Genomic DNA, 26,402 nt, shown 5'->3' on the forward strand with positions numbered 1-26,402 from the left:
GTGTGTGTGAGTCTGTATATATCTGTGTGTGTGTGAGTCTGAGTCTGTATGTCTGTGTGTGTGTGAGTCTATGTCTGTGTGTGTGAGTCTGTATGTCTGTGTGTGTGTGAGTCTGTATGTCTGTGTGTGTGAGTCTGTATGTCTGTGAGTCTGTATGTCTCTGTGTGTGTGTGAGTCTGTATGTCTGTGTGAGTGTGAGTCTATATGTCTGTGTGTGTGTGAGTCTGTCTCTGTATGTGTGTGTGAGTCTGTATGTCTGTGTGTGTGTGAGTCTGTATGTCTGTGTGTGTGTGTCAGTCTGTATGCCTGTGTGTGTGTGAGTCTGTATGCCTGTGTGTGTGTGAGTCTGTATGTCTCTGTGTGTGTGTGTGTGAGTCTGTATGTCTGTGTGTGTGAGTCTGTGTGTGTGTGAGTCTGTGTGTGTGTGAGTCTGTATGTCTGTGTGTGTGTCTGTATGTCTCTGTGTGTGTGTGAGTCTGTATGTCTCTGTGTGTGTGTGTGAGTCTGTATGTCTCTGTGTGTGTGTGTGAGTCTGTATGTCTCTGTGTGTGTGTGAGTCTGTATGTCTGTGTGTGTGTGTCTGTATGTCTCTGTGTGTGTGTGTGAGTCTGTATGACTCTGTGTGTGTGTGTGAGTCTGTATGTCTCTGTGTGTGTGAGTCTGTGTGTGTGAGTCTGTATGTCTGTGTGTGTGAGTCTGTATGTCTGTGTGTGTGTGTCTGTATGTCTGTGTGTGTGAGTCTGTATGTCTGTGTGTGTGTGAGTCTGTATGTCTGTGTGTGTGAGTCTGTATGTCTCTGTGTGTGTGAGTCTGAGTCTGTATGTCTGTGTGTGTGAGTCTGTATTTCTGTGTGTGTGTGAATCTGTATGTCTGTGTGTGTGTGAGTCTGTAGCTGTGTGTGTGAGTCTGTATGTTTGTGTGTGTGTGAGTCTGTATGTCTGTGTGTGTGTGTGTGAGTCTGAGTCTGTATGTCTGTGTGTGAGTCTGTATATCTGTGTGTGTGTGAATCTGTATGTCTGTGTGTGTGTGAGTCTGTAGCTGTGTGTGTGAGTCTGTATGTTTGTGTGTGTGAGTCTGTATGTCTGTGTGTGTGTGGGTCTGTATGTCTGTGTGTGTGAGTCTGTATATATCTGTGTGTGTGAGTCTGAGTCTGTATGTCTGTGTGTGTGTGAGTCTGTCTGTGTGTGTGAGTCTGTATGTCTGTGTGTGTGTGAGTCTGTATGTCTGTGTGTGTGAGTCTGTATGTCTCTTGTGTGTGTGTGAGTCTGTATGTCTGTGAGTCTGTATGTCTCTGTGTGTGTGTGAGTCTGAGTCTGTATGTCTGTGCGTGTGTGAGTCTTTATGTCTGTGTGTGTGAGTCTGTATGTCTGTGTGTGTGTGTGAGTCTGTATGTCTCTGTGTGTGTGTGAGTCTGTATGTCTGTGTGTGTGTGTGAATCTGTATGTCTCTGTGTGTGTGAGTCTGTATGTCTGTGTGTGTGAGTCTGTATGTCTCTGTGTGTGTGAGTCTGAGTCTGTATGTCTGTGTGTGTGTGTGAGCATCTGTATGTCTGTGTGTGTGTGAGTCTGTAGCTGTGTGTGTGTGTGAGTCTGTATGTCTGTGCGTGTATGAGTCTGTATGTCTGTGTGTGTGAGTCTGTATGTGTGTGTGTGAGTCTGTTTGTCTCTGTGTGTGTGTGAGTCTGTGTGTGTGTGTGAGTCTGTGTGTGTGAGTCTGTATGTCTGTGTGTGTGTGAGTCTGTGTGTGTGTGAGTCTGTATGTCTGTGTGTGTGAGTCTGTATGTCTGTGTGTGTGTGTGAGTCTGTATGTCTGTGTGTGTGTGAGTCTGTGTGTGTGAGTCTGTATGTCTGTGTGTGTGAGTCTGTATGTCTGTGTGTGTGAGTCTGTATGTCTGTGTGTGTGTGAGATTCTGTATGTCTGTGTGTGTGAGTCTGTCTCTGTGTGTGTGTGAGTCTGTATGTCTGTGTGTGTGAGTCTGTATGTCTGTGTGTGTGTGTGAGTCTGTATGTCTGTGTGTGTGAGTCTGTATGTCTCTGTGTGTGTGTGAGTCTGTATGTCTCTGTGTGTGTGTGAATCTGTATGTCTGTGTGTGTGAGTCTTATGTCTGTGTGTGTGTCTGTATGTCTCTGTGTGTGTGTGTGAGTCTGTATGTCTGTGTGTGTGAGTCTGTATGTATCTGTGTATGTGAGTCTGTATGTCTGTGTGTGTGAGTCTGTATGTCTCTGTGTGTGTGTGAGTCTGAGTCTGTATGTCTCTGTGTGTGTGTGAGTCTGTATATCTGTGTGTGTGTGTGAATCTGTATGTCTGTGTGTATGAGTCTGTAGCTGTGTGTGTGTGTGAATCTGTATGTTTGTGTGTGTGTGTGAATCTGTATGTTTGTGTGTGTGTGTGGGTCTGTATGTCTCTGTGTGTGTGTGAGTCTGAGTCTGTATGTCTGTGCGTGTGTGAGTCTGTGTGTCTGTGTGTGTATGTGAGTCTGTATGTCTCTGTGTGTGTGTGAGTCTGTATGCCTGTGTGTGTGAGTCTGTATGTCTCTGTGTGTGTGTGAGTCTGAGTCTGTATGTCTCTGTGTGTGTGTGAGTCTGAGTCTGTATGTCTCTGTGTGTGTGTGAGTCTGTATGTCTCTGTGTGTGTGAGTCTTATGTCTGTGTGTGTGTCTGTATGTCTCTGTGTGTGTGTGTGAGTCTGTATGTCTGTGTGTGTGAGTCTGTATGTATCTGTGTGTGTGAGTCTGTATGTCTGTGTGTGTGAGTCTGTATGTCTGTGTGTGTGAGTCTGTATGTCTCTGTGTGTGTGTGAGTCTGAGTCTGTATGTCTCTGTGTGTGTGTGAGTCTGTATATCTGTGTGTGTGTGTGAATCTGTATGTCTGTGTGTATGAGTCTGTAGCTGTGTGTGTGTGTGAATCTGTATGTTTGTGTGTGTGTGTGAATCTGTATGTTTGTGTGTGTGTGTGGGTCTGTATGTCTCTGTGTGTGTGTGAGTCTGAGTCTGTATGTCTGTGCGTGTGTGAGTCTATGTGTCTGTGTGTGTATGTGAGTCTGTATGTCTCTGTGTGTGTGTGAGTCTGTATGCCTGTGTGTGTGAGTCTGTATGTCTCTGTGTGTGTGTGAGTCTGAGTCTGTATGTCTGTGTGTGTGAGTCTGTATGTCTGTGTGTGTGTGAATCTGTATGTCTGTGTGTGTGTGAGTCTGTATGTCTGTGTGTGTGTGTGTGAATCTGTATGTCTGTGTGTGTGTGAGTCTGTAGCTGTGTGTGTGTGTGTGAGTCTGTATGCCTGTGCGTGTATGAGTCTGTATGTCTGTGTGTGTGAGTCTGTATGTGTGTGTGTGAGTCTGTTTGTCTCTGTGTGTGTGTGTGAGTCTGTATGTCTGTGCGTGTGTGTGAGTCTGTAGCTTTGTGGATGCCTGTCTGTGTGTGAGTCTGTATTTCTGTGTGTGTGTGTGTGAGTCTGTATGTCTGTGTGTGTGTGAGTCTGTATGTCTGTGTGTGTGTTAGTCTGTATGTCTGTCTGTGTGTGAGTCTGTATGTCTGTGTGTGTGTGAGTCTGTTTATCTGTGTGTGTGTGTGAGTCTGTATGTCTGTGTGTATGTGAGTCTGTATGTCTGTGTGTGAGTCTGTAGCTTTGTGGATGCCTGTCTGTGTGTGAGTCTGTATGTCTGTGTGTGTGAGTCTGTATGTCTGTGTGTGTGTGTGAGTCTGTGTGTGTAAGTCTGTGTGTGTGTAGCGGTTAGCACGCGGCCACCTGGGTTCGATTCCGGCTCACGGTCGTCACCAGTGACAACTATCTCAACCGGCTCTGGGCCCTCCCCTTGGTCGACTCGGCCTCAAATGAGTACCTGGTGCGGTGTGTAAATATCGCCACTGGGGATACAAAGGCGGCCGGGCGTGGTGCTGGCTGCCCACCCCTTCTTGTGCCCATCCGGCCTTCACAGGTGCTCGCTAACAGCACTTGCCCCAGCAGTCTGTTGAGGCTATATGGGGGATTTTTGTCTTTGCCTCCGGGGCTGTACGTGCCTGTGTCTTTGTGTGTATGTGGCTGTATGTGTCTTTGTGTGAGTGCCTGTGAATTTTTATTTCGCTGCGTGTGTAGACTCCTCGTGTGTGTACGTGTCCGTATGGGGAGCGGTGGCGCAGTGGTTAGTGCAACCGGGCCGCCCGAGTTCGATTCCCGCTCACGGCCAACTGCCAGTGACGATTCTCTGAGCCAGTCCTGGGCCTCCCCTAGGTCGACTCAGCCTCAAATTAATGTCTGGTGCGGTGAGTAAATGACATCGCCACCAGAGAGACAAAGGCGGCCGTGCGTGGGGAGCTGGCTACCCCCGCCCCCTCGTGTGCCGTTGCCGGCCTTCCTCGGTGCTCGCTAACAGCACTTGCCCCGGCAGTCTGTTGTAGGCTACACGGGGCATCTTTGTCTTTGTGAGGCTGGGTGGCTGTGCGTGTTGTGACAGTGGGAGCGGTGGCGCGTTGGTTGGCGCATCGGCGACGACGATCTGAGCTTGCCGTGGGCCTCCCCTCGATCAACTCAGCCATAAATGAGTACCGGTGGTAGACATCGGCGCTGGGGAATACAAAGGCGGCTGGGCCACCCACTTCCTCGTGTGCCGTGCCGGCCTTCGCTGGTGCTCGCGAACAGCACTTGCCCCGACAGTCTGTCAAGGCTATAGGGGGGATCTTTGTTTTGTGAGTCTCTAAATGTGGCTGTGTGTACCTGTATCTAGGGTATCGTAGGTAGGTTACTATGCGTGAGATTTTTTGTATGTATATGTGGGTGTATGTATGTATATCTTTGTATGTCTGTGCGTGTGTGTGTGTGTCTATTTTTGTGTGGTTCTGGCTATGTGTTATCCATATGTGTATACGTGTGTGTTCGTGTACGTATATTGCGGTCTTTGTGCATGTCGCCCGTGTTGAATGTGTACGTGTGTGCCAATGAGCCATTGTGTATATGCGTATGTATTTCACAGTGGGTCATGAATTTTGTGTCTGTGTGTGTCAATAGGCCTGTGAATGAATCTGTGTCTCTATCGGACTGTCGGTGAGTGTCTTGTGTGTATGCGTGGCTGAGTATGTGTGTCCGTGTGTTCCTCGTGTGACGTTGCCCAATCTTTATCGGTGCTCGCTAACAGCACTTTGCCCAAACGTCTGTTGAGGCTACACGGGGGATCTTTGTCTTTGCGTATTCCTGTGAACCTGTGTGTACGAGTGTGGGGAGTGACGTAGTGGTTAGCGGACTGCATTGTAATCCCAATGCAGTCCGCTAACCTGAGTTTTCTTTCACCGGTCATGGATAACATCGGTGGTCATTTATCGTTGAGCATTTCCTGGGCTTCCCATTGGTTGACTCAGACTTGGATCAGAATCGGAAGAGAATATCTATTCACACTGGAGGAATCCGATGAGCTATGAAGCTCTTTTTTCACAGATATCCAGTGGGGTACTTTGTGCAGTGTGTTGGGGAGACATAGGTGGCTGGGTACGCTGCCGGCCACACCATCCTTAATAGGCCACCCCAAGGGTTGCCTCTTAAGGAAAGTACCTCGCAATCATGTCTCGTGGCAGCCTTAATAAGTGCTTGCTAACAGCACTTTCCACAATAGTCTGTCGGGCTAAATGGTGGTGGACCTTTGTGTCTCGTATGTATGGCCGTCTGTGTGCTAGGAGTTTGTTTGCTCGCGTGTGTGTGTGTGTGGCTGAGTGTGTGTGTGCAGCTGTCTTAATGTACGGTTGTGATGCACGTGTGTGCTTGTGAATCCGTGTGCAAGTTAGCCGGGCGGTGGTGGCTACGCACGTGGTCTGTAATCCACCACTGTGGAGGCGAGGGCCGGTGACTCGCACTAATCCTGTGAAGCTCCCTTGCCCATGGCCGTCGAGGAGGTGCCCACACCCTGGCTCACCAGGAGAAGGCGGTACAGCAGGTGGACTAATCGCCATCTGTTTCAATCTGTATGGGGATGGAGTGTTGGCCCCTCCCCACATGCATGGGTTTTCATCTGGGTGCTCCGGTTTCCTCCCATTTGTATTAAAAAAACACTCGTTAATTGGCTGAATTTGTTTTTTTTTATGAGAATAAGTTTTCCCCTTTTTTTCTGGCAACAAAACAGCTGTGTTAAGATGTTAAAACACCAAACTGAAACCTTTTACAAGGAATCATGTCTGCATTAACCACAAACTGATTGGTCCGCACCAGAGACAGCTTTCTTTTGAGCCTCGTCTCAAACGGTGTAAGACCAGAGGACGCCAAAAAGCCCTCGTGATAAAGAGCCCTACATTTCAGTGTGGTTTTTCTAGCTAAATAAGTAAATTATTATGAAGCGGGTGTCTGTGTATTTGTGTCTGTTGGTGTAATCCTGTATCTGTGAGTCTGTTACGTCCTCGCTTAGCTTTCAAGATGCGTTCCTGAAGAAGTGAGCACGAATCGAATCAGCGCTAAAAGGGTCATTACACCATTGCATACATGGGGATGCATTCCCAATAGCGTTATTTATTTCCCATGAGCAATATATGAGGGCTTCATTGGGGTCTGTGTGGGGAGCGATGGCAAAGTGGTTAGCGCGCTCCGCAAGAACCCGGTGACCCGAGTTCGATTCCTGCTCACGACCAACACCAGTGACGATTATCTGAACTGATCCTGGGTCTCCCCTGGGTTGACTCCGCCTCAACTAGTACCTGATGTGGTGTATAACAAAGGCGGCCGGGCATGGTGCTGGCGACCCACCCCCTCGTGTACAGTGTCGGCGTTCATAGGTGCTCAGTATCAGCACTTGCCCCAAAGGTCTGTTAAGGCTATGAGGGGGTTCTTTGTTTCGTCGTCACCTGCTGCCAAAACCTTCCACACTTCACGTGGCCTCGGAGTGCACCTGGCCTGGCACAAGAGCAGTGGTGACGTCACCGCCACTTGGTGGCCAATGGCGGCTGTTGTTGTGTTGCTCTGTGTTTCTGAATGTGATGCAGTTATCTGGGCCAGAGTGATTGGACAGCGTGGGGCGAGATCAGCTCAGTAAAACAGTAGGAGGCTGCTAGACTCCTGTGCAGCCCATGGGCGTGTAATCACCAACATGCTGTTGCAGCATCGGTGCATCCATAACATCATGCATGCATGCCATGTCCCAGCAAGAACATCTGGACTCTTTAGTGATGGAACAGAGAATTGGGACCCACGTCCTTGACACCAGGACCTACTGTGGAGCCTATCTGCCCACTGACTAGCTATCGGTCAGCTTGTCATCTGTAAGGTGCTCCTGCCATTCTCCAGTGGTGGGCATCCACCTCCGACCCTATTCAAATCCTCATTGGCTTGTTCTCAGCTAGCTGATGAAACCTTCAAATGAGAATGAATCGACGCTTGCAGCTGGGGTTGGCGTCGTTCCCCCCGCCTCCTGATGCCGAAGGGAAAATGGCCGAACTTTATGACTGCAGGTCATGCAGCTGCGTTGGCCGCATTGGGTACGCAGTCCAGACCTCCCTGGGAAATCCTGGCTTGAAGAAAGGAGGTGTTCCAGCAAGCTCAGAGAAAGCGGCAGGTCCACTCCCACCGTCTCCGACATCCCAAGTCCCAGAATGAGGAGGTTGCTGCGAGGATAAGTGGTGATTACGGAGTGGTGATCGCGGACTGCTGAAGAGATGGAAACTGCCTCAGCAGCTCTTGACCACAAATCACTCTTTATCGCGATACAAAAGCAACTTTCAGCACCACTCTGATTACCATCCTTCAGGGAAAGAAAGGTGATCCAATTTCTTGAGCCCCAACAACATGTTTGCAGATTTGCAGAACATTTCTGTGAGGTCTTGAGGGAGGTAAAATCCCTGAGCTCAGATATCATGGGGCATGATGGGGGGTTGACCCTGCTGGAGCTGCGGTACCTCAAATATTGGACGAAGTAGCCACCCCCTGAGAGTCCTTGGCTGGTATACCATCTGTTCAGGAGGTCAAAGAGCAATTCACATTCCGAGACCAGGTAAAGCACCAATCGAACTGCTGGGGGAGGCTGGCGTTTGTGCAGACTACACGAAGTTACATCATTACAGCTGCCTCGGCCATAAGATGCTTTCCGCAGGATTGAAAGGATGCCTTGTTGGGGGTCCCCCTCTTTAAGAAGGGGGGGGGGGGGCTGCACTGATTACAACAACTACTGGGGCATCTTCCTCCTCAGTGGGCCGGAAAATGTCCTGGCAAGGATTATTCAACATCGCCTAGCCAGACACACCGAGGAGAGGCGGAGGCCCAATGCGGTTTGAGATCAGGGTGGTCCTGTACTCTTTGGCTGTCTGCTACAGCAGAGGTATAGGGAATTCCAGCAAGACTTGCATCTCTACTTTATTGAACTGGTCAAGGCCTACGAGACCATCAATGATTCAGGGCTCTGGGTTATTCTTTGTGCTTTCTGGGCCCCAGACCTTGTGCTCGCAACCATGAAGGACCTTTATAATGGTAGGCAGACCCAGGTAAATATCCGTATCCAGGAGTCAGTCATTCCCCGTTCTACTTGGAACATTGGAAAGGTTTCCATACCTGGGCAGTGTGCTTATGGCCAGCTCTGGTTTGACAGCAGAGGTCCCACTCCTAATCAGGCGGGCAAGCAATATATTTTCATCGGCTGCATAACGCTGTGTGGAAGCTACCTGGTCTGTTGCTGCGCGCGAAGCTTCGGGTCATCTCGGCCACAGTCATGCCCTCTGTTCTCTATGCTTGCGAAACGTGGACCCCTCTAATGGAACATCTGCATCAGTTTGAAACATTCATGCTAGCCTGCCTTACGATAGATCCTGATTAACCAGGTTGGATTGTGTGAGGAGCTCACAAATCCTTGAAAGAGCTGGGCACATTCCCTTCAGGCTGCGTTGGCTGGGTCATGTAGCCTGCATGCCCAACAAAAGCATGCCCAAGCAGCTTCTGTTTGATCGGATAGAGGGGGATAAATGGGTGCAGCATAGGTTGGAGAAGAGATGGACTGATGCGGTACAGAATAATGTAGAGCTGAGTGGACTTGCCAATAACTGGTACCAGCGGTGTCAAAATCGGCCCCTGTGGAGGAGGCTCGTGAAGGACGCCGCTACTGGGCAGTTGGAGGCAGTCGCCCTCCAACAACAACGGAGGGCGGAGGAGCGACGCTCGCCACAACTACATCGAACGCCGAGCAACTAAAATGCAGCAAGTTGGCACAGTGGGGGGGGGGTACAGCTGGTGCATCTGCCAGTCATCTCAGTCAACCCATGGCACCTGGGTCTGTCTCGTGACCTGTCAGCGGGCCTTCGACACTTCACGTGGCCTCAAAGTGCAGGCGCCGTGGTAATGTCGCTGCCACTTTGTGGCGAATGGCGGCAGTTGCTGCGGTTGTCGTTGTTGTGAGGCTAGGTAGGCCTGTGTGTGTGTGCTGACGGTGGGAGCATCGGCGGCACGTTGGTTCGCTACGAACCCGGCGAACCGCGTTCGATTCCCACTCACAGCCGTCCCGGCCCTCACCGGTGCTGCTCGCTAACAGCACTTGCTTCAAACGTCTGTTAAGGCTCAACCGGTGATGTGTGTTCTTTTTCATCTTTGTGGTTGTAGCTGAGTGTGTGAGATGTGTGTACCCTGCGTGTCCTTTAGCTCAGCTCGGCCGCAAATGAGTTGTGTTGGTATAGTGCATCGGCACCACTGTTCGAGAGACAAAGGCGGTCAGGCGTTTGTGATGGCTACAGCACTTATTTGTGCGCGGAGGCAGCGTTAATAGGTGTTCGCGGAAAAAAAAAGCGTGTTTTGTTGTTAGTGATCTCTGAGGCTAATTGGGAGATCCTTTTGTGCGTGTCTATGTATGTGGGTATGAATATGTGTGTACAGTCGTGTCTGTCTCTTTGTTTGTATGGATGTTTGTATGTGTGCACGTGTGATGTGTTTGTGGCGAGCAGTGGTACGGTGGTTAGCACACTGCACTACGCACCTGGTCACCTGAGTTTGATTCATGGCCCAAAACGTGTCCTGGGCCTCCCCTAGGTCAACCCGGCCTTGAACTAGTACCTGATGCAGTGTAAAAATAGCCTTTGGGAAGGCAAAGGCGGTCGAGCGTGGTTGCTGGCCACCCACCATCTCGTGTGCCGTGCCGACTTCTCGCGAGCAGCACTTGCCCCAACAGTCGGCAAAGGCTGTACGCGGAGTATTTGTATCTGTGTGTCTGTATAGGAGAGATCTCACTAACAACACTTGCTCTGACAGTCTGTGTAGCTAACCGAGTGCTGTCTTTGTGTGTGTGTGTAGGAGGGGGGGGTGGTATCTTTGTCTTTTGTGTGTGGCGTCCCAGCTGCTTCGTGGATTTGCTTCCTGACCATTGCAAAACCGATTTCCCCCCCCCCTCCCCCTTTAGGTCTACTCAACCTAAAATGTTTAATACACGCGAGTTGCACTGCGGTCATGTTCCGTTGCACGAAGGGGGTGCGGGTGGTGCCACGGTTGCCGGCTCGGGGTGTGTTGACGGTGATGCTGCGTCAATTTCGTCAATTCTTTGGGCGCACGAGGGAATCGATGTCCCCCCCCATTAATTGTTCGCTGGTTCACATCACCACCCCCCCGCCTTGCAGCCACTAGAGGCGCTACCATCCGCACGCCGCGGGGGCTCGTCGTCTGTGTTGCCTGCAAGAGAAGCACTTCCCCGTCCAAGAGGCGCTGCTCGGTTTTCAGGGCTTGAGCCGGGGTGGTGGGGGGGATGTCTCTTGTGTGGGGAGCGGTGGCGCAGCGGTGAGCGCACTGCTGGAAGGGCCGAGTTCGATTCCGGTTCGCGAGCAAATATAACCGTGGCGAATGTTCATAAAGCGGTCCCTGGGCATCTCCTAGGTCGACTCGGCCTTAAGTACCCGGTGCGGTGTGTAAACATCGGCGCTGGCGAGACAAAGGCGGCTTGGCGGTTGTGGTGGCCACCCACACAGTCGTGTGCCGTGCCGGCCTTCATAGACGCTCGCTAACAGCACTTGGCCCAACACCCTGTTAAGGCTACATGGGGAATCTTTGTTTTTCCTTTGTCTATGTGGAGCACGAGCGTTGTGGTTTGCGCGCTGCGTTATAGTTCAGTTCGATTACAGGTGGCAACTCCACCTGGTTTGGCCCACGCCTAGGTCAAGTCAACCTAAAATGAATGTGATTTTTTTGTGTCACAGTGCCAGCATGACAAATCGGCTATCGTACTTGTGCTGGCCCTGTACGGACACGCGTGTGTTTGTGTGTGCGTGTGTCTGTGTTTGTGTGTGTCTGTGTGTGTGCGTGTGTGTGTGTGTGCATGTGCGTGTGTGCTGTTCCAGCCTTAACAGGAGCTCGTCAATAGGGTTAGCTTCAACAGTCGGAAGGCACACGCCCTGCACAGAAATGAAATGGATTTATCTTTGTCGTCCTCTTCCGAAACATCTGGCCGGCGAGGAAGAGTAGACCAAGTGCTTTCTGGTGTGCCTCTCTTAGAGCGTGAGCGAGTCATTGCAGGACAGCCCCCTTTACCCTTTTGCTGTGTGTCTCGCTCGTCACGCTTCCTCTCGCCTATGTGCCCTGGCTCGCTCGGACGCTGCTATTTTGCTCCATTAGGAATTTTTAATTAGCATCCCATTTGCATGTGCTTTGCATAAATTGTAAATAATTGATCGTCGCACGCGCTGGTCGATCGCGAGCGTCGGGAGTGTGCGATGCTCGATTCGCGTTGTCGGGCAGCTACCTGGGTCGTTGAGGGGGTGGTCTCGCTCATGAGGAAACCTCACGTCAACAAGACACAATCATCCTCGTTGTGCATACAGGGTGTCATTATCATGCCTATTGCGTGGTATTTTTTTTTGCCCTTGGAAATTATGGATCGTGGAATTTTATTCCACAACAGTTCAATATGTGTAGGAACTAAATGCCAATGTCTGCTCGCCACGAGAGGGCTTCAGGAGAGAGTTGAAGTCGTTTTTTTCTGGTCCTCCATTCAAGCAGCGCTGACTATGGTGGTTTACAGCACGTATGTAAGAACTTCTTTCGCACCGTACGTTGCCAACCGTGCCAGTCAGAGGCGCGGGGGCAAGGACGACAAACTAAACACAAAAAGCAGTTCTAAAGAAACGAATTTTCACTCTAGATTTAAAAGTGCATAGCTCCCAGTGGCTTAGTAATATCAGAAGGGAGAGCGTTCCAGGCGGCCGCAGAAGCGCATCTGAACGCCCACGATGCGGTGACCACCACCGTCTTTGTTCCATGGCTTGCCAAGAGCCGCTGCGAGGATGACCAGAGTTGGCGTGATGGTTTATTCCCATTGAGAAGATCAGTAAGGTATTGTGGTTCCTTTGTGGCAAGCACTTTGTGTGTAATGAGTGCGACCTTATGAAATGGTCCATAGTTTGGGTTGCATGGCGACAATCACACTTCTGTAGCTCGCCTTTAATGTATCTGTATGGGTCTCTATGGAGCTATCTCTGTATCTCCATGATTGTGTGTCTCTGTATTTCTATGGGTCTCAATTAATCTCTGAGTCTCTTTCTCTAAGGCTATCTATCTCTGTGAGGCTATGTGTATCGTGTTGTGTCTATGGGTTTACGATATGATTCATAGTTTGGAATGCATGGCCATCATCGCACTACTGTAGCTAGTCTTTAATTTTCCATTTTTGGAATAAGTCGTTGGTTTGACACTAACACGAAAATGAATGCATACATGTCCCTTCCAGCATGGATTAAATACTCGGTTTGTCCGAGTATCTCCGGCCATGCTTTTGCATGGAAATGTTTCCCTTGATCAGGATAGGCGGACATGTAATTTATTTATGAATTACAGTCCTATTTGATTGACATGCCATGCCGGAAGTAAAATAAAACACTGCAGCATTATAATCCGAATGATTACCCATGGCCACGGCTAACATTGGCGAGTGATATCTGGCCCAGTGCCGTGTGTGTGCGTGCACGCGTGCATACTGGCCTTGATAGGTGCTCGCTATCAGCACTCGGCCCAAAAGATTGTTCAGGCTATAAGGGAGATCTTTGTATGTGGATCTGTGTGGAGAGAGATTTTGTGTGTATGTGTTAGCTTGTGCGTGTGTGTGACTGCTCACGTGCATGAGTATGTGTGGAACAGTTTGTGTGTGTATACATATACGCGTGTGTGTGTGTATACATAAAAGTGTGTGTGTGGGGAATGGTGGTGTCGCGGTTAGCGTGCAGCAATGCGAACCCGGTGACCCGAGTTGGATTCCCTCTCACGGCCAACACCAGTGACGAATATCTGAACCGGTCCTGGACCTCCCCTTGATGGATTCCGCCTCAAATGAGTACCTGGTGCGGTGTGTAAACATCGCCACTCGGGAGACAAAGGCGGCCGGACGTGAAGCTGGCCACCCACCCCCTTCGCGTACCGTGACGGCCTTCATAGATGCTCACTAACACCACTTGCCCCCAACAGTCTGTTCGGCTATACGGGGGATCTTTCTCTTTGTTTGAAAGTGGCTGTGTATGCAGGTCTGTGTGGCAACCGATTGTGTGTGTGTGTGTACACAGTGGTTGTGTATGTAGGTCTGTGTGGAGACAGGATCTGTGTGCATGTGTTAGCGTGTGTGTGTTTTTATATGTAGGTCTGTGTGGAGACAGGTTCTGTGTGCATGTGTTAGCGTGTGCGTGCGTGCGTGTGTGTGACGGGCCGCGTGTGTGTGTGTGTCCGTGCCTCAGCAGTGTAAATGCCGACCATGTTGGGCAAGCGATCGGAGATGCTGAAGGCGCGCGCCACGACGGGCCCCGTCTCGTGGAAGCGCTGGAAGGGCCCCCTGGGCGCCGGCATCGAGTCTCACTCCAACGGACACCACCACCACCACAACCACCACAACCACCAACACCACCACTCCCCGCACAACCACCACAGCGGCGGCGGGAGTAGCGGCGGTGGCGGCGTCCTGCAGAATGGACGAACAGGTGGGTCACGGGGTCGGGGGTCGGAGGTCGGGTCAGGCCGGATCAGCTGGAACTGCCACGGCAGGTTAACGTCGCCGTGCATCATTATTCTGTGGCTAGTGAGTACTACGATCGGCCGTGATCTATCCGCTGCTGGATGAAGGTCTCCCCAAGCTGTCGCCATTTCTCACGGCTCTGCGATGCAGCGTTCCATGCAGCCTTTGCGCAAGCGCGGATTTCATCGCTCCGTCTCCACGGTGGACGCTCTTCTCGGGCGCGCTCCCCGGGAACTCGTGGAGAGTTTCCCGATGGAGACGAATTCCCTTCTCCCCCCCCCTACTCACACCAGAGAAACGTGACATTTCTACCACTGGCTCAGAGCTACGAATGGAAATGAACACATCTTCACACTCACTTGAGCACGGGGACATTTTGACGTTGAACAGTACGATTGGGAGAAGAGATTGGTAAACTGGTCCTGGGTTTCCTGCTTCACCAACCCACACTGACCAGTGTGGTGAGGTATGGCCAAACAAACCCCTTGACCGACACGGCATCGGGAGATGTTTATTCAGCAGTGCATTGACGAAAGGTCGTACATTATCATCGTTATTATTATCATCGCTTGTATATTGCATAAAACAGATTGCCATCAGAGGTCTCTTTTTCATGGTAGACCTGAGTCAAAATCTAAAACACTAAACTATAAAACTGAACAATTTTTTTTATTTTACCCGAAGCGACCTGGCCACAAATGATAGCTCAACGAAAGTGACTTACCACGTGGAAATTGATTGCAGCCAAATACTCAGAATGCGTGATGTTGATTCTAAATGTGGAGGAACACAAAAAAAAACGGGGAGAACATGCAAACTCCAAATATACAAGCGTCGAACCCACGACCACGGCACCCAAAATATGCAATCGTCAAGTTCATTGAATTCACCGCAGTCATTGTACAACTTTCTGGAGTTCAACATCGGTCGAACGTTAAACGCGCGGTTGTCGTGTTATTTGTGACGGCGTGCACTGCCAGCACCGGGACCACGTGACGTGGTTGGTTTCGTCACGGGAGAGCGACTCGGACCTCTGACCTATGACCTCGTGGCTTCAGAGGTCAGAGGTGCTGAGCTGGCACTGCAACAGAGAGCCTGGGTTCGAATCCTGGTGTCGGCCACCTGTGATTAAAACGTGATTCTATTCGGTAAAGTCACGTAGCTAAAAAATGAAACAACATAAATCACGACGTTTCGGCCACAACACAAGTGGCCTTCCACAACACAAGTGGCCTGATGAAGGCCACTTGTGTTGTGGCCGAAACGTCGTGATTTTTGTTGTTTTATTTTTTACCTACGTGACTTTACCGAATAGAACCAAAGAGTATGGATCCTTGCAGTCACGAAAGCTTCAAATCTAGAATTAAAACGTGATTATCAAGTATGGCGAGTCGGGTGTCTCGGCTGAGACGCCAAATTACTCCACCAAAACAAATCCATTGCATAAAAAAAAAATGTAGGTTTCCCTCAACTTGGCAAAAAATTTGAGTTCTGAGCTTTCGGCTTAACTGCCGCGCGATGGGTAAACCTATACGTGGGCGCGTGGGGGAGTGCAATACCTCTCGTGTGAAGAAGAGGTCACGGGGATCTCGGAATGGATCTCACCCGAGAAGTATTTCTGTGATATCACCTTTCTCGGGCTGTTGTCTCACACAGGTTGATGCACTGCTCTCCGCAAGAGTGACAAGAGGGGTGGCCCGTCTCGGGACACAGTGCCGATGGCACAGTTGGAATGAGATGGGAAAGAGACTAAATTGTGTTTTTGACATTCCCATATGAATAAAACTTTCACATTTTTTTTAAAAAGGGAACTGGCCTGGTGGCTCAGTGGTAGGGCGAGCGGCTCGCAATCGGAAGGTTGCAAGTTGACGTTCTGTTTGAGGAGAGATTAATCATGTATCACTTTGTGGGGACGTCAATAATGGTTGTCCTATGGATCGACTCGTATCTGCCATAAGAACGTGGATTTTGCACCGTTTGTTCATGGTTATAATCCATAGGTGAGCAACAAAATCACTGACTTTTTTGAAAGAAAGAGAGCCCGCGGCTGGCTCAGTTGTTGGGTGGGTGGTTCTTGCTGCCGTTTGAGCTCCGAGTTGTGATTTCACCCCCAGGGGGCGGAGGCATCCGTGTTGGCTCGGCTTTCCAGGCCACGATCCCAGAATTCAGCCCCGGTGAGTGACGGCACGGCACCCGACACAACCAACCTGGCACATCTGCACGGCACGGAGACCCAGCGTCGCCAAACAATCAAAGTTTTCCGAGTATGCCCTCTATAGCCAAGCCGACTAAGCACACTGAACCAGGAACAGAGGCTATTCGCATAGCCTCCAAAGCACACTCTTCCTGGCATAGCCTCCTTAACCTTTTCCCATTCCGATGACGTATGTGTATGGCATCAGTTTTTCTTCCGATTCCGCCCGGATGACATACGTGTACATCATCAAAACGAAACTGGAACAAAAAATTCAAGAACTTTATCAGTATCGAGGCTTTCACAAGGCCATGCGGGAGGGTGTGTGGCACAGTTTGGCGCCAGCTATCATGGAGTGTGGTCGTGTCGCTACAGTTCTCTGCGGTGAGTACAGTGTCTTTAAAAACAACGGCACCATACCTCTCTAATTAAAATTAACGCAACTTGCAGACGTCTCGGAATGGGAAAAGGTTAATGTAACAAACCTGGCACTGCCTTCCTGATAAACACTCAGTGGCTCAGCCAAACCCATTATGTGCAACCAAACACAGCCTCCTCTGCACTGCCGACCTGGCCGAGCGCGCACAGCATAGCACGGCCGCTCCTCTCGTTGTGAAACATCCCCTCTCCTGGGCGTGCCGCCCATTCTGCGTCCCTCTCTCCGTCTCTCCCTCCCGCGTGTGCGCGTGGGATCTTAGTGATGCCACGCGAGCGCACCAGGGATCGCGACAGGGAGGACGTGCCGGTGTGGTCGCCTCACCACTCCATCCCCGAGGAGCAGCGTGAGTGCACGCCCGCTCACTCGCTCCCCCGACTGCTCCCTGGCAGTCCCCTCCCGTGGGGTTTGGTGGTGGCGTCGTCAACCAGAAAGGAGTATCTGCTGCTGCTGCTGCTGCTGCTGTTGCTGCTGATATTGCATCTGATAATAATTAACTGTGGCTTATACAGTGAGGGAAAAAAAAGTATTTGATCCCCTGCTGATTTTGTACGTTTGCCCACTGACAAAGAAATGATCAGTCTGTAATTTTAATGGTAGGTTTATTTGAACAGTGAGAGACAGAATAACAACAACAAAATCTAGAAAAACGCATGTCAAAAATGTTATAAATTGATTTGCATTTTAATGAAGGAAATATGTATTTGACCCCTCTGCAAAACATAACTTAGTACTTGGTGGCAAAACCCTTGTTGGCAATCACAGAGGTCCGACGTTTCTTGCAGTTGGCCACCAGGTTTGCACATATCTCAGGAGGGATTTTGTCCCACTCCTCTTTGCAGATTTTCTCCAAGTCATTAAGGTTTCGAGGCTGACGTTTGGCAACTCGAACCTCCAACTCCCTCCACAGATTTTCTATGGGATTAAGGTCTGGAGACTGGCTAGGCCACTCCAGGACCTTAATGTGCTTCTTCTTGAGCCACTCCTTTGTTGCCTTTGCCGTGTGTTTTGGGTCATGGTCATGCTGGAATACCCATCCACGACCCATTTTCAATGCCCTGGCTGAGGGAAGGAGGTTCTCACCCAAGATTTGACGGTACATGGCCCCGTCCATCGTCCCTTTGATGCGGTGAAGTTGTCCTGTCCCCTTAGCAGAAAACACCCCCAAAGCATAATGTTTCCACCTCCATGTTTGACGGTGGGGATGGTGTTCTTGGGGTCATAGGCAGCATTCCTCTTCCTCCAAACACGGCGAGTTGAGTTGATGCCAAAGAGCTCCATTTTGGTCTCATCTGACCACAACACTTTCACCCAGTTGTCCTCTGAATCATTCAGATGTTCATTGGCAAACTTCAGACGGGCATGTATATGTGCTTTCTTGAGCAGGGGGACCTTGCGGGCACAGCAGGATTTCAGTCCTTCACGGTGTAGTGTGTTACCAATTGTTTTCTTGGTGACTATGGTCCCAGCTGCCTTGAGATCATTGACAAGATCCTCCCGTGTAGTTCTGGGCTGACTTCCTCACCGTTCTCATGATCATTGCCACTCCACGAGGTGAGATCTTGCATGGAGCCCCAGGCCGAGGGAGATTGACAGTTCTTTTGTGTTTCTTCCATTTGCGAATAATCGCACCAACTATTGTCACCTTCTCACCAAGCTGCTTTTGCAGTGGTCTTGTAGCCCATTCCAGCCTTGTGTAGGTCTACAATCTTGTCCCTGACATCCTTGGAGAGCTCTTTGGTCTTGGCCATGGTTGAGAGTTTGGAATCTAATTGATTGATTGCTTCTGGGGACAGGTGTCTTTCATACAGGTAACAAGCTGAGATTAGGAGCACTCCCTTTAAGAGTGTGCTCCTAATCTCAGCTCGTTACCTGTATAAAAGACACCTGGGAGCCAGAAATCTTTCTGATTGAGAGGGGGTCAAATACCTATTTCTGGATTTTTTTGTTCTTATTCTGTCTCTCACTGTTCAAATAAACCTAACATTAAAATGATAGACTGATCATTTCTTTGTCAGTGGGCAAACGTACAAAATCAGCAGGGGATCAAATACTTTTTTCCCTCACTGTATGTATTCTTTTTTTTATATATACGTGGAGTCATTCGTGAAAATTGACAATTAAAACGCTGCGGACGTTGTAACATCGCGCACAGTTTCCCGCACACGTCAGCGCGGGAAAAACTGCGGACAAGCGGGAAGGTGGCAGTGTGTCTACACGCTGTGTGTCCCTGCACTGGGTTGTGCGCGGCCACTTCCGTTCTCGAGCCTTCGAAACACGTGGGGGGAAACCGGGGGTACACGGAGGAATCCCACACGTGAGAGATGAAGGGGGAAGGGGGCAACGCTCAATCCCCGTAGAGACAGAATATGAAATCCGCTTGCTGTACCGCCATCGTTCCCTGGCAAGCCGGGGGATGGTGACTTCGGCCCCCGCGGGTAGGGAGGGAGTCGCACGTGTTCGTGCGCGCGATCCAGCAACCCTCAGCGCTGCATTGCTGGTCACGTGAAGGATCTCGTCACGGAGCGTAAGCCACCATCACGCCAACTCCGGTCGTCCTCGCAGGAGCGACTTTTGGCCGGCCATTGAACAAAGACGGCTACCGCATCGCGCGCTTTCATTTGCGCTCTCGCGGCTGTCTGGAACACTCATCGTTCCGATCTTTAGATGCCACTGGAGCTATGCACTTTTAAATCATCTAGATTGGACACTCATTCCTTTAGAACTGCTTTTTGTTGTGTTTAGCTGGTTGTCCTTTGCACCGCACCTCCGATGAGCACTGTTGGCTATGTACGGTGCGAAAGAAGTTCAACGTACACACATACATGCCATTAGGGGCCTAGAGGCCACGTGCAGCGTAACCGGCAGCGCCCACGGCGCCCTCCACGTACCCCGGCCGCTCGCCCGCAACAACCCAAGCCCCGTCGTGCCCATGAAGGGCGCCACAGAGGCGAAATGTTAACTACCTCGCCTGGTATACAGGAGGTCGTGGGTTCGATCCCAACCCGGACGCCTGCTGCTGTATATTTGGAGTTTGCGTGACTCTCTCCCTGTGGTCGTGTGGGTTTTTCTCCGGTTCCTCCGGTTTTTCCCTCCACATTTAGACTCGACATCCACGCCTTTAGAGTATATGGCTGCTACAAACATTTCCACGTGATAAGCCTCTTCGTTTGAGTCCATCACTTGTGGTCAGGTCACTTCTGAAAAAGAGCTACATAGCTCAGTGTGGGCCTTATCTGCTAAAGTAAAAAAATAAAACGATACATTTAAATGGGAGGGAGGGAGCGAGTGAGCGGGGATTTCGATCGTAAGCTTCGGCCGTCCCCCCGCTCACCGCCGAACGTGTTGTCTGTTGTCGTTGCAGTGGACGAGTACCTCTCTGTCGCCAAGGAGGTGCACGGGTACAGCACGGAGCAGGTGAGGGTGGCAGTGCGCTCCACGTGCCGTATGTGCGCGCTGTGTGTGTGTGCACGCTGTGTGTGTGTGCGCGCTGTGCGTGTGTGCGCGCTGTGCGTGTGTGTGTGTGCGCGCCGCTTAGGTACGCGAATTATATGAACTCAGCGACCCGAGTTTGATTCCTTCTCATGGCCAACACCGGTGACTGTTAGCTGGACTAATGCTGCGCCTCCCCAAGGCCGACTTGGCCTCAAATGAGTACCCGGTGCGGTGTGTAAACATCACCACTGGGGTGGCAAAGGTGGCCGAGCGTGGCACTGCTTACCCACCCCCTCGTGTGCCGTGCCGATCTTCATAGGTGCTCGCTAAAAGCACTTGGCCCAGCAGCCTCTTAAGGCTATGCTGGGGATCGCTCTGTCTTTGTGCGTGCTGCTTGTGTTGTGTGTGCTGCGTGCGCAGGCCATGTGTACTGTGTGGACTGTATTCTGCAATTAATGAGGGGTCCTTTTTCAGCTTGTGGTATGAGTGAGGTCAAAATTACGAAAGAGAAAATGAACTTTGACCGGAAGACTGTATTCTGCTTCTTGGCCCTGGCACTGCTTATCGGCTCTACCATTTACAGCAGCCTGTCCCATGACTCGAGTCGCAGTTTCAATATCATACATGGAATAGGCGTGCATCATTGGAGAGGTGCGTGGCCGGGGTGTGCTGTGAATGTCGGCCTGCTCCCCGCAATAATCTCTCATCATCATCATCATCACCCTCATCGCCATCGCAATTACATACACCCAAATCGTCTCATAATCTCATAAACCGTGCTCCACTCCCTAAATGTGTTCAACTTTGAATAACAAAGCAGATAAGCGGACAATGTGTTTCCTTCATGTATCTGTCTCTCGACAGAAAACAAATTAAAGTAGTTCTTATGCAACCCATCAACCCCGCGGCCCTCTGGGATTGTATAATTTCAGCAAAATTGATTCAGTTCACGCGAACTCTGGACCAGTTTCGGCATACAGTGTCTCATCAGCAGAGTTGGGCTTGCTTGAACTAACACTGGTTAACCAGCCAGATACTACGGGCAAGGACCCCCCCCCCCCCCGCCACTTTCAGATACAGCTCCTGTCCCCTCCTCATATAAACTTGCACGTCCCCACCCGTGGTGCCCTCCTGGGTATGGGGCCGTGAGCCCAGGTCTCTCCCCCCATCACCGGGCCCTGTCGCTCCGAAACCCCGGCCTGCTGTTCCGCAGAACCTTTTGTTCCCCGCTTTGTTACCGGGCTCGCGTTGAGCTGTGAAAAAAGAAATGACGACAATGTTCAAAAGCTCGACAACTCTGACGGCCGCGTGACGTCGTGCTCGCCAGGCACTGGGGCTGCTGCTGTGGCACGCGCACAACATCGAGCGCTCGCTCGCCGACATGCCCAACTTCGCTCCGGACGCCGACGAGTGGGGGGAGACGGAGCGGGCCCTCTTCGAGCAGGCGTACGGCTTCCACGGAAAGAGCTTCCACCTCATCCAGCAGATGGTACCGCCCCCAGCCCCCACCCCACCCCCCCCCCCCCTTGTCATCGTCGTCACCATCACCATGCGCAACGGGGATGGATGCACCTTCTCCACCGTCATCATCACACACAGGAAATAAGATTAAACCTCATCCAGCCTTTTGCGCATTATGCAGAAAAAACCATCGGCAGTTCCTCAAGAACTGCATTGCGGGTTCTCTTGTCGAAGGTTACCTATTTGAGCAAATGTGAGACCACCTGATAGCAGCAGCAGCAGCAGCGGCGGCGATGGACAACTGTGGACCGGTTTCGTTCTCATTAGGACTCATCAGCACAGTAGAACAAATCAGAAACGTCTTTCTGGACACCATATATGTGGAGTCCCCCCACATCCACACAAGGGGGGGCCCCATTAGCTCGTCTCATGCTAGCATTAACCACGTCCGTGAAAGAGGAAGCCAGGAGGACCGCAATGGACTTGTTCAGGAAATGCTTCTCGTTTTGTTTACGATGCGCAAAGGCCGCGTTGCCCTTTGCACGCGCGTCCGCGTCGTTTGGAATCACTGGCAGCGCTGTAGATAACCCCCATCCACAGACGCCTTCCCACCGTCGCCGTTCACAAGTTAGCCTGCTCGGCGCGTGTCGCCTCAAGGCCACCAATTGTGGTTCCTCAAGTGTAGACCAGCGGTGATGACGCCGGAGGATGCTCACTTGGCATCGTGGATAATTCCCATGATGCTGTGCAACTTATGAACTGTCATTTTGGGTTCGGTTTAGTGGTAGGGTTGTAACTCACATGACTAGCTTGGGTCAGGGTTCGTGACGTACACGCACAGCCCTTGTTGTCAATCCATTGCTGGATGAGGGCCTCGCCACAACCTGCGGAACATCGAGGTAACTGGACCATACTTCACCACGCTGCTCAGTGCAGGTTGGTGAAGGCGGGGAGGATAGATACTGGAGCACAGTGCAGTACAACGATGATTTTGCAGCGCTTTCCCTCTGCTGAAAACGTGGCACCGCAGCGGCCTCCAGCACTTGCGTTATGCACGGTGGACGCCCATCCGAGCACTACCCAGACTGAGCCCTGCTTAGCTCCCGAGATCTGACAAAGAGGGGACGTTTGCGCGCGGTGTGGTGAGAGGCGCGGTTCGCGTGGTGAGCGTTGTCCGTCGCATCCACGGCGAGCTTGGGCGCCGTTCCGCGACCGTAGCCGGGTCCACAGTTGTCCGTTCGCCACAGTTGATGGACGACGAGCAGCCCTCAATCACCTTGGGCGTTACGGTGGCGAGATGTTAACTACCACGCCTGGTATACTGGAGATCGTGGGTTCGATCCGACCCTGACGCCTGCTGCTGTATGTTTGGAGTTTGCGTTTCTCTCTCCCCGTGGTCGCGTGGATTTTTCTCCGGGTCCTCCGGTTATTCCCCCCACATTTAGAATCAAAATACTTTTATAATATTTGGCTGCTATACATTTCCACGTGATAAGCCACTTCGTTGAGCTATCATTTGTGAGTTTTACACGTAGGCTTTCGCGACCAATATTATTCATAATAAAGGTTTTTGAGTTAGTTAAATGATGACTACACCCTGCTGCTCTATTTAAGACCGGGAGCAAGTGAGGGCTTTACCATTCTGGCGAATTGCCCGATGATGCTGGATGTAATTACCAGCGAAACGTCATACTCAAATTTTAAATGATGTTGATTCACTCTTCCACACACCGGTGGACTAAAGTAGTGAACTATTTGTCCTTTGTAAACGTGACACATTTTTTACTTTTTGGCCGTGTCGGGTGGTGGAGGGTTACGACACGTAAGTAACGCTATCATTTGTGGCCGGGTCACTTCTGGAAAAGAGCTGTATATAGCTCAGTGGGGCTCACCTGGTGAAATCAAAATAGTTTTTAGTTTAGTTTGTCTAAGCACACGCCGCTACTGCTGCGGCTGCTGCACACTCTTTTATTGGCTCACTATCTATGGCTGTGCGACTCGCAGATGGCAGTGAGGTGGTGACTGCCGAGCTTCTCTCTCCCTTAAACGTTTTTTAGCCACTCTTCAGGTCAGGTCACGCCCCCTCGGGGAACATACGTGCATCTCGGAAAGGAGTCTCCCTTTTTCAGACTTTTGGTGAACTTGGCTCATCCTCGTGCCACTTTCTTTTGGATGTAGCGTTCTAAACGAAGCCAACGCATTCACCTCTCTCAATGAATCGTATGATGGCGATGATGATGATGATGATAATGACAGTGGGTAGTGCAGTGATGCACCCAGCCAAAGGAGGGGGCAAATATAATTTCCTTACCAAGATTGTTTCTGTGCACCTATATGAATGCATGCATATACACACACACACCCAGTGCTTACTTGCGCACGTACGTACATACGTATGTGCACACGGTCACGTTCATTTTGGAGACGGGGGGGGGGGGGGTGGTGGGCAACTGCCCTCTTGACCTCACATGGATGCGACTTTGGCGTACCCCAAGTCTCTAATGCCACTGCTGCTGCTGCTGCCGCTCTCGTTCCCCTCCTGTCGCGTGCCTCATCCCCGGTGGCTCTTCCCGCCTGGCCCCGTCGCGCGTTCCCCTGGAAGCTGCCGGGAAAGTCGATCGGCAGCCTCGTACGTCACTACTACACGTGGAAGCAGACGCGCACGCGCACCAGCGTCATGGACCGCGAGGAGCGCAGGCAGGCGAGCCGGCGGGCGCAGCTGCACAGGTGAAGCGCGGGGAGCACGGCCGGTCGCTCGCCCCCCCTCACCCCCGCCCACTTTACACCCTCGTCATCATCGTTGACATGGCAACATGGCCCACGATTTCACGGTTTGGATATGGTAGGTTCGCCTCTGCTTTTGGCTAACCATCGAAAACAGACAGACACTGCATTGAGCGCTTTCAGATGCGCTTCTGCGGCCGTCTGGAACGCTCTTCCTTCCGATATTAGGAAGCTGCTGAAGCTATGCACTGAGAAATGATCTGATTTGAAAATTCATTTCTTTAGAACTGCTTTTTTATGTTCAGTTTGTTGTCCTTCTGATTAGCACAGTTGGCTACATGCGGTGGGAAGGAAGTTCAACATACACACATACATTACTGCGGTGCGTGTGTATTGACCATGATGTACGACGCGCCGTGGATAGTAGAGATCCTGAGATGTTGTTCAAATAAAGAGCAGGTCCATTGTGTGCCGGCGTCATGGTCCAAAATTAGAAAAATTACTCGGCAGATTATATGATTAGGAAACGCGCAGAGCACATGGCAGATTGTCGCTCCCCACTGTGAAAACTTGGCAGGACCCTCGTGAAAAAGAGTCGTGAGACTCACCGAGGCTTTCTTGGATAAACGAGCAGAATAATAATCACCACTTTTACAAACACCAACATCGCAATCACCAGCACCCAAACTGTCATTGCCAGTAACCACGATTATTACCACCATCATCACCTTCATTACCATCAACACGGTCACCACCGCCACTTAACGTTCTCGACACCGCCGCCACCACCACCGTCACCTTCACCACAACCGTCACTGCCACCGTCATCACTCCCACTGTCACCACGCTCTCCCCGCCGGCAGTGACGAAGAGCTTGACGGAGCGCAAGAGGAGGAGGACGAGGAGGATAATGCCAGCGACAGCGACTACCACCCCTACAAGAAGATGAAGAGGGAAGTAAGTGCGCCCGGCCTCCTCTGACATGGCTGCAATTCCGGTGCGGTCACCGTCAGCACCGTGTGGCGACTTCGTGACCTCCACCACCGCCGCCATCAGCACAATCCACTTCCCACCCATGTGGCGTGCACGACCAGGAGTCGCGCCCAGGTGGCCGGGTTCGGTAGTGCAGTGCGCGCATAGAGTGCTGCGACGCCGTTTCCCCTGCATGTCGTGCTGTGTCGTAAAAGTTCGCTCGCAAACGACATCCGCTTGAAACAGCCTTCGCAGATCACCTGGGATATGGTCTACCCGTGGATGGGCTGTACTGTCGTCGCTTTGTGCAGACGTGCATTGCAAACGCATGCCTACACACGTGTGCTCATGCAAAGGCGTTCACACACGTACTCGTACGCGCGCGTGAACTTACGCGTGCCAGGAGCACCGCCGGCGATCCCGCGCAGGCCGAAGCCGCGCGGTGCAGAGACGGGACGGCCCGCCAGCCTCGCCGCCTCCCAGGCACCGGGCCCACCGCGCCCACCACCACCACCACCACCACTCGGGCCGCGACCGCCGCCACCCACCGCGTCACATGTACCTGGAGCAGTCCGACCTGCAGGTGGTGGTGGCGGCGTGCTGCCCGCCCGCCAGCGACAGCCGTCCCGCCTGCGGGGATGCCCGGCCCGGCGAGGCCGGGGGCGGCGCCACGGCCGTCGGCGCTGTTGGCGCAGGTGGCGCAGGTGGCGCGTCGTCCTCCCTCGCCGTGCGTCTCGACACACAGATCGTGGATCTCAAGAAGCAGGTACCACCGGCGCATCGGGGAGGCCGGTCTAAAACTAAACTACGTAGCAGCAGGCTAATAATCGAAACGCGAGTTTGTTCTAAACGTGGAGGGGCAAAACGGGAGGCACCCGGAGAGAAATCTACGCGACCCACATGGGGAGAGAGAACAGGCGGACTCCAAATATATCTATAAAAACTAAAAAACGTTTTTTCTATTTTAACAGGTAAGGCCCATTTTTCAGAAGTGGCCACAAATGATAGCTCAACGAAATTGCCTTATCGCGTGGAATTTGATAGCACCTTGATTTTAAATGTGGAGGTAAAAACCGGAGGACCCGAAGAACAAACCCACACGACCCACGGGCCGAGAGAGACACGCAAACCCCAAATACACGGCGGCAGGCGGCGGGGATGGCATCGAACCCACGAACCTCCTGCATACCAGGCGAGGTCGTCAACATCTCGCCACCGCGGCGCCCCTGTCACTGGGCCCCGGCCTGTAACAGCGCAGGA

General features: G+C 51.5%; 1 protein-coding gene across 5 annotated transcripts in view; it reads left to right on the forward strand.

Annotated features, from left to right (window-relative positions):
- The window catches only part of LOC116939588 (uncharacterized), a 66,943-nt gene that overhangs the window by 35,383 nt on the left and 5,158 nt on the right, over positions 1-26,402 (forward strand). For 2 of the 5 annotated variants that reach the window (XM_032948167.2, XM_032948166.2), the window contains exons 2-9: positions 13,646-13,885; positions 16,035-16,094; positions 16,813-16,896; positions 19,915-19,967; positions 21,313-21,474; positions 24,049-24,173; positions 25,034-25,127; positions 25,546-25,908. In XM_032948167.2, the coding sequence (XP_032804058.1) occupies positions 13,654-13,885; positions 16,035-16,094; positions 16,813-16,896; positions 19,915-19,967; positions 21,313-21,474; positions 24,049-24,173; positions 25,034-25,127; positions 25,546-25,908 (1,173 nt within the window). In that variant the 5' untranslated portion in view covers positions 13,646-13,653. Of the gene's footprint in view, positions 1-11,266; positions 11,406-13,645; positions 13,886-16,034; positions 16,095-16,812; positions 16,897-19,914; positions 19,968-21,312; positions 21,475-24,048; positions 24,174-25,033; positions 25,128-25,545; positions 25,909-26,402 lie in introns of those variants that run through there. The other 3 variants (XM_032948170.2, XM_032948169.2, XM_032948171.2) reach the window with 2 other exon arrangements.

Source organism: Petromyzon marinus, chromosome 6, assembly GCF_048934315.1.
Source record: "Petromyzon marinus isolate PM22_M1 ecotype Great Lakes invasive population chromosome 6, UKy_Petmar_22M1.pri1.0, whole genome shotgun sequence".
NCBI classification, from domain to species: domain Eukaryota; kingdom Metazoa; phylum Chordata; class Hyperoartia; order Petromyzontiformes; family Petromyzontidae; genus Petromyzon; species Petromyzon marinus.